This window comes from Zeus faber (assembly GCF_960531495.2).
Source record: "Zeus faber genome assembly, chromosome: 16".
Lineage (NCBI taxonomy): Eukaryota > Metazoa > Chordata > Actinopteri > Zeiformes > Zeidae > Zeus > Zeus faber.
In genome coordinates, this window is record NC_137202.1 from 11,049,618 (window position 1) to 11,062,364 (window position 12,747).

Genomic DNA, 12,747 nt, shown 5'->3' on the forward strand with positions numbered 1-12,747 from the left:
AGGCAAGATTAGGTTGCATGTCAAATGGTATGACCTCCTTAATATATTGATGAATCATAATAATCATAAAATATTGAATTTAATGTAAAAACTGTGGTTGCATATTCACTTAAAGGTCAAGTGTGTACATAGTTGTCCATAATAATGCCTGCAAATTTTGATTTTGTCAGTTGGTGTAACTTCCATAATACATGTTTTATATTTTATTATGATGTATGTAAACAGTATGTTTAAATTATAAATAAATAATATAAATACATTTATTATAGATAAAGTGTACTTCTTGTCCCCAATAGATGCCACTTACAAGCAAAGAAAAAGTGGCTCGCCACAGAGCGCGAGTGAACGCAGATCCTGCTGCAAGGGCAAATTACCTGGCCGAAAGACGGGAAAGTGCACACGCGCGGACACAGAATGGCAGAATAAAGTCAGTGATGTACATAGTCTGTGGAAATGAGAGGATGATTTATTATAGATGTAAAAGGCAAATTGTTTTATTTTTACATTGAGAAGGGAGAGGGAAAGATTGCGAACACCCCGGTAGCAGAGCTCTCCAAAAAGAATCAGAAGAAGATGAGGGAAAGATGGAAGCAGTACCAGAGACAATATAGGGAGAAAAAAAGGGTACTTATTGATGTTCTAAACCTTACTCCCCCATCGATGAACACATCAGGAGATGAGCAGCATGTTGGCCCTCCAGAACCCATAGTTAACCTTCATGATCATGACTATGTTCCGCCACAAGATTCCAGCCCCCCCCCCAGTCTGTATTGTGACAGATAAGATGGTCAGACAGAGCCACACGCAGTCGATCGCATCTCAGACCCATACAACACAAGTTAAACCTGCTTTTTCATTGATGTTATGAAATTATTTTTTATATGAAATATGATGAATGACGTGAATCTTTATTAAAATATCCAATTCTGTTTCCCTTGATGACTATTTGCTGTGTCAATCTCTTGTCCTTTTGCTGTAGAAGTTTTATGGTCAGTTGGTGTAACCAATTTATGTCAATTGGTGTAGCCAGTATCTTGTCTAAAAGACTAATATTGTACAAAAAAGTAAATATGGATATTAATTTATTACTCGACTACACTGTAATGATGGGTGTTTAAACCTTTTTTTACTCAAATGGTCAAAGAATAGAAATAAAACAAGATGTTTACAGCATTTGGTCTTGCTCAGTACAATGAAAAACCCTTATAATTTAAATTTAGAAATAAATATAATAAAACATATTTTCATAGGATATGAACAAATAAACTTCTAATTTTATGAGAGCAATTGCATGAACTCTAGGATGTGTGAAATATTAGATATTTGTCTTTTTTTTTGGTTACACTGTGACAATTTGACGGGGTTGCAGTTCTATCTTTTGTTAAAAATAGTATAAATGTCTTATTAAATAATATGAATACAACAGAAATACAAAATATACACTTTCACAAACCTCAGGAATGCTTTGTTTTAAAGTTTTAAACATATATTGAATTGCTCATCTTGCCAACCCTTATCAGTCACTGACCCGTTAATGACTACAGCCTGACTGATATATCAGTTTGGCAAATATATCTGCCATTATTTAACATTTTTGACCACATGGGGATCGGCAGTTATACAACCGATGTGACCCAAATTTTAAATAAGTATAATAAACAAAAAAACATTGTTTATCTGTGTGTACATGTCTGCTCTACAGTGCTTTCAAATGACTCACCAAAATAAGCGCAGAATTCTGACTATGTATTATAAATCCATCCATGTTTGTTAACACTCAAGTTTAAACACGGACATGGTACGTCCAGGTAGAAAGAAAGCTAATGCCAACAAATACAAAGTGTAGGATACACACAAGCACACACACACACACACACACACACACGCAGTGGGAGGATACTGGTCTGTCTGCGGCCGTCTGAAGTTCTCTGGGAGATGAGCTTCGTACAGCTGTCTGGCCCGGGTGTTGGCCATGTCCACCATGCTCTGCGGAGAGAAAGCATTTGTATTAGCGATGTTAACGACACAGCTTTTTGCTATTCAACATGTCGGAGCCATGTACCGTACTGTACTGTACGTACTGTAGATTGTAATGTTTACAATTACAAGTAAGAAGGATATGTAAATGTCTCGACCTCCACAACCTGTTGTTTTTACCTCTTTGGGGGTCCAAGTCAGTAGGGGTCAGTCCCCACCCCCCAACCCCCCCGTAATTGTTATATGGAGTAACATGGATTTGCTTCATCCATACTTCTCAGTGCTACCGTGGCTGCGCTGTGTCCTTTCAGCAACACAATTTCGCAGAGCGGAGACGGATGTTCGAAATTCTTTCTTTGTAAGTCTTAGTTTCTCTAAGTTTTGGGCTCGGCCTATAGCCTACACCAACATTTATTCAACAATTTTGTAACATTCACAGCAATCACCTGTAGTTTTAATTTTTAAATTATTTTAAATGTTTCTATTTTATTTTAAATAATAAAATGAGTTGTTTTGACGTGATGTCTGAAAATGAAACCATATTGTCGAATGCATTTCTTTGTATTGTGAATGTGAATTAATTCATTTATATACATGAATATAACAAAAACATCCCTAGTTTGTATTAAACACGTGTCAAACACCCCAAATCATGTGTTGACGTCTCTAATGGAGAATTAACATGTAGACCATGCAAGTCAACAGTACCCCAAATGAGCTACATCTCCAGTATACTGTTCGGTAAAACCAGTGGATTGGATTGGTGCTCACTATCTGCCTACACTTAAGTTTTTTTCTCTCTTTCGGTATCCAGTAAAGCAAAATTCAAGACAAAATGCCGCAGAAACCCAGAGCCATATGCATGTCAAGGCTACATTAGGAGGAAAGTGATGAATGGGATGATCATGGGCGAAGTGGGGGAGACGACATACGGATAATCAGCCATCCAGAATTAATTAGGCATTGAAAACAGCGATTAACATGCACAGAGGCTCCTTCTCCGCTCCCACTGAACTGAGAACACACACACACACACACACACACACACACTATTAACATAGGATAATAATCATAGGCAAACTCAGGATATCTCTCACTCTAGATAGGGAGATAGAAATGGAGATGCTCAATGCCCAATGTTAAAAAAAACAGCTGTGAGCCTACTTCATACAATGCGGAAATGTACAGTATATGGACTAAAACACTAATAAACATACTAGTTGTTCGATAACAACTCCTCCTTACATTTCACATCTCACACCATGAGAACCTTTGGGTCATGTCTTCAACAGTCAGACTACAAAACCGCGTCATGATGTGATCCTTTAAAGGTGTAATCACACTCTGCGTTGTATGCCTAGCATGCCGACAGAACAGGTTAGGGGGAAGAAAAAAAAAAAAGGTGTAATCATTTACATTGTTCAGTCAAATTTGAAATCTATCTCGACATCGTTACATCTCATGGCATGGCATGATGACTTTTGAGTTTAATTACGTGTGCCAAGTATGAAGCATATCCCTGAGCCAGCCAGCCAGGCTACTTTGTCTGTATTTACAAGTCTGATTCGTCTACAGGCTCCATCAATCTCTCTCCAAACCAACTATTTTCTGTGAAAGAAGTAAGAGGTCAGACTCTGCTGGGAATTGTGCTGCAGAAAGCAGCGCCCCGAGGCATCTAGCCTGTCATATATCAAAGTTGCTGAGAAAATATTCTATATTCTTCGGATGAAAAAAAAAAAGGGGGGGGGGGATTTATTAAACGTGTGCACATACTATTCTATACCACCCTGCTCCTGCACCGTGATTTCGATTTGCTCTAATTGACATAAATAAACAACCCTAAAATACCAAAACCCTAATGAACCGTCACAATTATGTTTGAAGTCAGAAAAAAAAATTTACTCTGAGAAAGAGGTTTTGGTAACACGGGGGTAAGGGAGCACCTTAAGATTTTGTTTTGAAATCCATCTAGTTTTGCGACAAACAGGTGAAAAAACATAGGTCTGGGTTGGCGCTCGAAGGTTCACAGAACAATAACTGAAATCAAAGAGAAATTACTAACTAATTTGGGAAGAACAGATAATTAATAAGCATAACTCCAAAAGAAAATGTATGAAATGTATTCAACGGTAAGAAAACCAATTGGCAAATGAGAAAAAAAAATGCTACTTGGTATTGGGTATTTGATCGACCATGTCCTGAAATTCAGCTTTGGTTAAGGAAGGTAATTGACATTGAACAAGGGCCAAATTCACATCAACACAAATCTGCACAGTAATGGAACTGTAACATGTCCTATTACTAAATTAAACTCTTGTAATGATGACGCTTATATTGGAATATGTCTGGAATCCATTGCTCCAATCACATTTGGAACCCCAGTAATAGCGTAGATGTCATTGTTTAATGTGGCCTGTTGTCTTATATGTTGTGGTGTTAAAGACTTAATTTGACAAAGGACTGACATTATTATGTGGCCGAGGAATGGATGTGAGAACCAAATCTATTCCCAATTTCTCTCTGGAATGGGCCAGTGGTCAAATATCCTCCAGCGGAAAGGACTGAGTGTGCAATCCTACTGGTGGGATTGACATCCTGTACAGCTTTCCTGGAAAGCAGATCAAAAAGATCCAATAGAATTGGCAGAGGAAACAAAATCAACAACATTTCCAGAAAAACAAAAACCTTGTGTTCTTCAAAGACCCGTTCTATACGACATGCATCATGTGCCAAATCTTTGAGCGACGCATGAAATGCAATTTTATGCGAATGCCTTGCTATCGACATCTGTGTTATCAGTTTGATAATTGGACAGCTGGCCTTACAGATCAGCAGATCCTAATAATAATGCAGCTCAAACACAGGAATATTTTGCAATAAATTATTAATTATTTTCTCATCTGACTGCAGTAAAAAGTTTAAAAAGCCTTTTTTTTCCCTCCCCCTCGGTTTTGGTATTCCGTCCACACGGGGCTTAAAACGCTGATGTCATGACGTCAACTTGTGCATGCGTCAGGAACCTACTAGCGACAGCGAGCAACCATTTTGTTTATACTGTCAGAATCGTGCCCTCACAGTATTGTGCCCCTGCAGTATTATGATCACTGACTGCACTGTCACTGCTGCTCTAACGCCTGAATTCACCTCCGGGGATTAATAAAGTGTTACGCTCGTCGTCAGATTTTCTCTGTTTTCGTCTCCTGATTTGGGCATGCGAAGAAGCTTAAACTACTTCAGATGTCAACTGCAGTACGGCAACAACGCTTCTTCCTCGTGCTTGTTCACAAGAAAGCAAACCTGTACCGTTGCTGCTGCTGAGGGTTTCCTGCGCATATTTATTAAAGAAATGGAAGCGGCGTTTTTTTTGGTGTTTCGGGACGGCCGACTTTTTCGAAAAATGCTGTGAAAACACTAGTGTGGACCGAAAATGTTTGACATGAAAACAGCGTTTTTTTAAATGTATCGGCAAATGGAAATTAAAAAAATGCGATTCTTGGCAACAATATCATGGGGTTAATATTGCAATACTATGCTGTATCAATTTACTACGACAAGTTATAAATAGATAGACTGACCTGAGACCTCACATATGTGTGAATCTTCATTATGGCAGTGGTACAGGGCCACCTTTGTGCGCGTGTGTGTGTGTGTGTGTGTGTGTGTGTGTGTGTGTGTGTGTGTGTGTGTGTGTGTGTGTGTACCTGGATCTGTTCAGGGGTCCACTGGTCCAGGTTGACTGATTTAACGCGAGAGATGTGGACTCCCAGGTTACGGTGGATGCCAGCACAGCGTATACACATAAACACCCCCAGGTTCCAGGACGCCCACCGTGGACCTACAACAGACAGAACAAATCAGAAAGGGCGCGGGGGGAGAGAGAGAGAGAGAGAGAGAGAGGGAGGGCGAACAATTGATTTGTGGTTCAATCATCGACCACAACTTTCACGGTTTAGGGGCTACAGAAGGAATTCGATTTTTCTTTTTCTCAAAAGATTCACAGGTTTGCCGATTTGCCGGCGTCACAACAAAAACTGTCTCGGTTATCATCGCAAAAAATGTCATGATGTTAATATGACAGAAGTTATTTGAATAAACACGAAGGCGAGACAATATTATAACACTATACCAGCAGGAGGATTATTATGGAAATGGGACGTTGGGACTCCCACAAACACATTTTCTTTTCGTGATACATCTTTTCTGAACATAAATTTCCAGATTGGCAACCAACGTTTTTGCCAAAGGGCAAAGTTATCATTATCCTTTGCCATATCGGCAGATATGGCCTTGCTGTAAAAATTCTTGCTGTTATACATCTGTATTCACAACCAAACCACATCATTCTGTGGTTTGGTTGTAGTGTGATTTAAACATTGTCTTGTTCAGTTGTGAGAACTCAAGAGACACATAAAATAAGGCTCTCCTCCATTTCTTTTCGATTTCTATCTCCCCGTTGCACATCTCCCATTACTACATGCTTTGAAGTCGTTGATTGTGGTTTGAAAGGTCAGCGGTAAATGGGGCCAAAGTGCAAATTGGCACAGAGGGTGCCCCAGTGTGTGGTGCGAATGTGGCGCATTGCCGAAGGTAGCGTGCTACCACTTTGCTCATAGGAAAACAGTAGCTCAGCCAGCGCTGACAGACTTGAGTAGACTGAAGTATTCAACAAGTGTAAACAGGACTTCTTCCAGACCTCTTCTACCCTCCCCAAATCTGAGGTTGTTACCTCTGAGCCAATGCCAGCCCACATTCTTCCCCTTCCCTTTATTGTTTCTGAAATAAAAATGTATGTAACACATATCCAAAACCATTCATTCATAACCTTTATCTAAATTCCCGAAAACACAATGAGGGAAAAGACGCTAATTTGCAATGGTTCTGAGGTATAAAACAAGGGAGAAGCATTACAAAAGAAAGGAGAAGCATGACAAAAGAAAGGAGAAGCATTACAAAAGAAAGGAGAAGCATGACGAAAGAAAGGAGAAAGCAAAAAACAATTACGCTGGGATTCGACAAGATTTAAAACCAGGCGCTGAAATTGGTTAGAGTGGCTGGTTTGAGTGGACTTTCCAAACTCATTGACTATGCTGATGTAACTTATACTTTTTGAAGGTTTAGCCGACAATGACTTTGATGTGTATGTAGTCTGTTCAGCTACTGCTGGCAAATGTACTTGGTGTACATTTCTTTTTTTAATTAAAGTGTTTTAAAGATAGAGCGGTCTGCCAAATTACTACACGTAAATGATAAATTTATGTCCAGAGGTAATTGAAAACAAGATTCTAAAAGTGACCTACAGGGTGAAAAAATCATATATAGCAAATATATTATGTGCAAGTGAACACATCATAACTTTGCCTGTGGGTGGCAAGCTGATTGCCAAAAGACAAGGTTGTTTTTTTTTAACAGTTGTTTAATTTGTATTTTGCAACATGTACCTCCCCATCTCATAAGGAGACAGACAGAAGCCCATTTTCCACTTGCACTGAAACCAGTAAAGCCACTGGTAATGTTCCATACTAGCCTAAAGTGTGAAAAGGAGCCGGTCTCCATGTTCTGTAAAAGTCGTTCCGTCAATTTCCTCACTCTGAACCTATAATATCCAGAAAAACAACGGTACGGCTGTGAAAGGAATTGCATGTGAATGGAAGCTGTATCATTGCCGTGACAGGCACTCAAAGCAGGGATCTAGCCGAATCCGAATACCGGCAAAGCACAAATAGTGGGTTTTTAAGAACATTTATTTCGTACAAATACTTAAATATAGATTTTTTTCGAGAAGAAAAAATAAACATTCGAAAAAATGGCAGGTCCGAGGCGAACGGTGGTTCTCGGTTGCCAAGATGAAACTGACACATGTCCAGCCCCTATGAAGACAGGTCTTTATTTTCTTAAAAATGCCACTCAGACGCTAGATGTCTTTTAGAGTTAGGGATGGAGAGGGGTACTACATTGTGTACGTGAGTTTGGAAAGTATGAAGTGCTTTGAGCGCGGTGATATCGGGCACCATCGCTTCGGTTTCCCACCGGTTGCACCAGAGCATGGAGCCAGAGAGGGAACGAGCAGACAGGGAGAGGGAGAACAGGTGGAGAAAGTTCTATTTCCGGAGGCAAAGCATGTAGGACAGGTTGAAAATGATCACACTGATGTAATAACATTGGGTTTTGGGTTATTGCGTCGGGGGAGCGGAGGCTCTATCCCCCTTCTGTCAGTGGAGGGAACCGGGTCGGTCCGGGAGGGGCGGGGAGCCGGGGGAGCACTGGGGGAGCACTGGGGGAGCACTGGTTTCTGAGAGCCAGGAAAAAAATGAAACCGATTCAGATTGTACATCCGTTGCCGACAAATTGTCCAAACCATCTAATCTACACTGGACATTCAGACTGGGTATTGTTTAAAAAATTATGATACCACCAGTACCGTTACCAGTACTCTTAAAGCGATACCAATACCAACGGATACTTCACTCGACACCTTTTCTTCTACTATACCCATCATGTGAATGGAAGCATTCAGTTGCCACTTCTCCCCATCCAAATGATTTTTACACAAATATATTTTGAAAGTGATAAAGGTTAAAGTGTTCAATTATTGAAATATGTATGAAATAACTAAAATAAATTAAGTACTTGGGCAGTGTAATTTCAAAACAAATAGCCAGTACAGCGAGGAAACCTCTTTGATCGTTCACTGTTGTTTTAAGACAGACTTGAAAATTGTGAGCCTATCCTTTAACAGACTGTTGTAGCTGCTGCTGCGGTAGTGAGCCAATCACACATCACATTAAATCAAAGAACACCTGCAGTGATTGGCTGAAAAAAACAACATACAAATAGTCGTTTTTTTCTACACTGCGTTCCAAATTATTATGTAAATGAAAATTTTCTCTGATTTTCCGAAATAGTCGATGCAAATGACAGTCAGTATAATTTTGAAGTCATCAACCGTTAGGGTATAATTCAAATGTTATTGAACAAACATTCCAATGATAACAGTATTTCTTTCAAAAATAAAAAACTCAAAATACACTTCCAAATTATTGTGCACAACAGAGTTTCAAAACATTTTAGGTTGTAAAGAAAATGGTCATTTGTTGAATTTGCAGCATTAGGAGGTCATATTTACTGAAATCAAAAGCTATTTCAATCAAAAACATCTTACCAGGCCAAGTTCCATGTTAAACTAGGAGCCCTTCTTTGATATCACCTTCACAATTCTTGCATCCATTGAACTTGTGAGTTTGAGTGTTTCTGCTTGAATTTCTTTGCAGGATGTCAGAGTAGCCTCCCAGAGCTGCTGTTTTGATGCCAACTGCCTCCCACCCTCATAGATCTTTTGCTTGAGGATGCTCCAAAGGTTCTCAGTAGGGTTGAGGTCAGGGGAGGATGGAGGCCACACCATGAGTTTCTCTTCTTTTATGCCCATAGCAGCCAATGACACAGAGGTATTCTTTGCAGCATGAGATGGTGCATTGTCATGCATGTCAGTTTTCAAGGAAGTGGTCAGTCAGAAACTCTGTATACTTTGCCGAGGTCATTTTCACACCTTCAGGGACCCTAAAGGGACCTACCAGTTCTCTCCCTATGATTCCGGCCCAAAACATGACTCCGCCACCTCCTTGCTGACATTGCAGCCTTGTTGAGACATGGTGGCCACCATCCACCAACCATCCACTATTCCATCCATCTGGACCATCCAGGGTTGCACGGCACTCATCAGTAAACAAGACTTTTTGAAAATGAGTCTTCATGTATTTCTGGGCCCACTGCAACCGTTTCTGCTTGTGAGCATTGGATAGGGGTGGCCCAATAGTAGGTTTATGCACAACTGCAAGCCTCTGGAGGATCCTACACCTTGAGGTTCGCGAGACTCCAGAGGCACCAGCAGCTTCAAATACCGGTTTGCTGCCTTGTAACGGCATTTTAGCAGCTGCTCTCTTAATCCCATAAAATTTGTCTGGCAGAAACCTTCCTCATTCTGCCTTTATCGGCACGAACCCGTCTGTGCTCTGAATCAGCCACAAATCTCTTCACAGTACGATGATCACGCTTAAGTTTTTGTGAAATATCTAATGTTTTCATACCTTTTCCATGGCATTGCACTATTTGACGCTTATCGGCAGCAGAGAGATCCTTTTTCTTTCCCATATTGCTTGAAACCTGTGGCCTGCTTAATAATGTGGAACGTCCTTCTTAAGTAGTTTTCCTTTAATTGGGCTCACCTGGCAAACCAATTATCACAGGTGTCTGAGATTGATTTCAGTGATCCAAAGAGCCCTGAGACACAATACCATCCGTGTGTTGAATTTAAAAACAAAAAATTAAATGTTTATGACACTTAAATCCAATTTGCATAATAATTTGGAATGTGGTGTAGATCCGGGTACAAAGAGGATTGAATGTAGGTATCGTTTGACTGGAGAAGTTTCAATACTACTTGGTATTGGAGTATTTCAATCGATACCTTAAAAGGTATTGAGTAACAATACTAGGGGTGGGACAAAATATTGATACTGGAATATATCACCATTCTTCCTCTTGTGATGTTACACACATCAATATTTTTATTAAAACATGGTCATGCTCTGAACTAGCGGTGTAACAGAACATAATTGATCCGTACGGATCGCCCCCCACAGTTCGGCGCGCATCTCAACCACAAATTAATTGCAAAGTTTAACCATCATGGTGAAATACAGTTTCGATGCAGAGTTGCAGTGAAAAGACGACAGTCGAGACGGATCCGTGCTGTGTTTTACTCTGAAGCGCAATGATCGGTTGACGGTAGGGCTGCACGATTAATCAAGTTCAAACCGATCCCAATGTAATAGAACACAATTTTCAAATCACGAAGGCTGCGATTTTGGAAAAAGTCTTGTTTTCTCATGTTACACAATCTAACCAAGAGGGCCGGCCCTTTCTTTAGGCGAGATAGCTGGCCGCCTCGGGTGCCATCCCGAGGGGGAGTGCGGAGAGGGAGCGATCGGGGCACAATTTGCGCACCTGTGCGCTGCTGGCAGAGCCCGGAACACATCTAATGTGGGAACAGACTTCATACCGAACTTCTACATAAAGGAAGCCAATGTGAATGTGAAGTGTGAAAAAGTGTAAATGACTATCTACTGCCTTTGCTGGATAATTTTTATCTAGCAATGTTATGGATTCATGTGGGAAAGGGGCTAGAGAGAGACAGAGACAGAGAGAGACCGAGAGAGACCGAGACAGAAAAGGAAACAACGGGGGAGTTTCTTTGGAGTGTGCTGGTGAAGCCAGAGGCACTGGCCCCGAAATGCATTGTGGATCTGGACTCAGGCTGTGGAGCCAAAAGGCCACGGGCAGCTAGACAGAACGACAACTCGGGTGCCGAGAAAGAGAGAGAGACTTGCCGGCAGGCAGATCTTTCAGCTATGGCCATTAGTCTCAACGCATGCTGGACGCGTGTGCGTATTTGGGGGTTAAAAATCCAACAAGCAACCGGCCGCGCTGTACTTGTTCTTTCACTTGTGGTACAGACATCATTCCTGCTAGGCCAAAACTGGCAGGGGTGGCATTAAAAACCACAGAGCCAAAAATGTGTTTTAAGCAAGCTCAAAGCCAATAAAGTCATTCAGCTCTTGTTCCTCACCCACCCCAATTAGACAGCCCCCCCCCCCAAATCAGCGCAGTAGAGAGCTCTTCAGGATCTGGGGATGTGATGATAAATTTGCAGGCCCACAGAAAGCAAATCCAGCAGAGAAAGATAATTATACATTAAACTGGATGAAGCAAACAAACAATGTGGATCTAGGCTAGGGAAATGCAGCGGAGGCACAGCAGCAGCAGCAGCAGCAGCAGCAGCAGAAGTGCCGCGTTATTAGATGATGACATATAAAGACTGGCTCACGTCCAAGTTGGACTTGCCGGCCGAGGGCTGAAGAGCAATCGCCGCGTTAGTGCGGCTAATGCTGTGAAGACCCCTAATGCAGCTTTGAGGCCGGGGACGGATTGAGGTTTAGTAGAATTGCTAAATTGAACCGCTCAGACCTTGTAAGCCTGGAGTCTGATGGATTTGTATTGCTGTAAGTTAGATGTAACATTTTGGTATGGCCATGTTGATTTTGTGCCGTTATCACCGCATCAAGTTATGGCAGTTAGTTAACCAAATTAGAGTAAAAACATATATATTTAAGAAAAAATATATATTTTAAATATATCTATATAGATATGTTTCTACCTATCTGATGCTGTTACCTACATATTTAGGAATAAAACTGGTGAAAAAATCAAAAATCTTAAAATCATAAAATCAAAGAGACTGATACAGGCTGCTCACTGAAAAGCATTTGCAAATATAAACATTTTGAGCCTAAGGGGTTTGGGCAAGCCGAAGATCTTCTGGAAATGTGTTCCAACAATGTGTGGCATAATAAAGAAAATGCTTCTTGCATGGAGACAACGGTCCAAACATCCCCACTCAAGTATTCTGTTAAACATCAGCCGAGATACCCAAGATATTGAAATACTGGGCTCCCCAAATGGAATCTGTAGTTGCCACCGGAATGTGAAGCTCTTCTATTAACAGGGCCACTCGAGCAGTGCTGCCAGGTTTGATTGTGTGCAGAAAAAGCAAATGACTCGCAGAAATGCTACTCCGAAAATAGGCTTCACTCCACAAATGAGTGTCCACAAATTGAGTGAATGAAAATATACTTTTCCCTTTTCTGTTGCTTGTGCTCATCGGTACAATCACACACACAGACACAGACACACACACACACACACACACAGACACAC

General features: G+C 40.9%; 1 protein-coding gene across 3 annotated transcripts in view; it reads right to left on the bottom strand.

Moving 5' to 3' along the window:
• Positions 1-12,747, bottom strand: part of smap1 (small ArfGAP 1) — a 101,715-nt gene that overhangs the window by 74,039 nt on the left and 14,929 nt on the right. For all 3 annotated transcript variants that reach the window (XM_080016320.1, XM_080016321.1, XM_080016319.1), the window contains exons 2-3: positions 5,679-5,812; positions 1,901-1,986 (exon numbers count right to left, since the gene is read on the bottom strand). In XM_080016320.1, the coding sequence (XP_079872446.1) occupies positions 1,901-1,986; positions 5,679-5,812 (220 nt within the window). The remainder of the gene's footprint in view (positions 1-1,900; positions 1,987-5,678; positions 5,813-12,747) is intronic.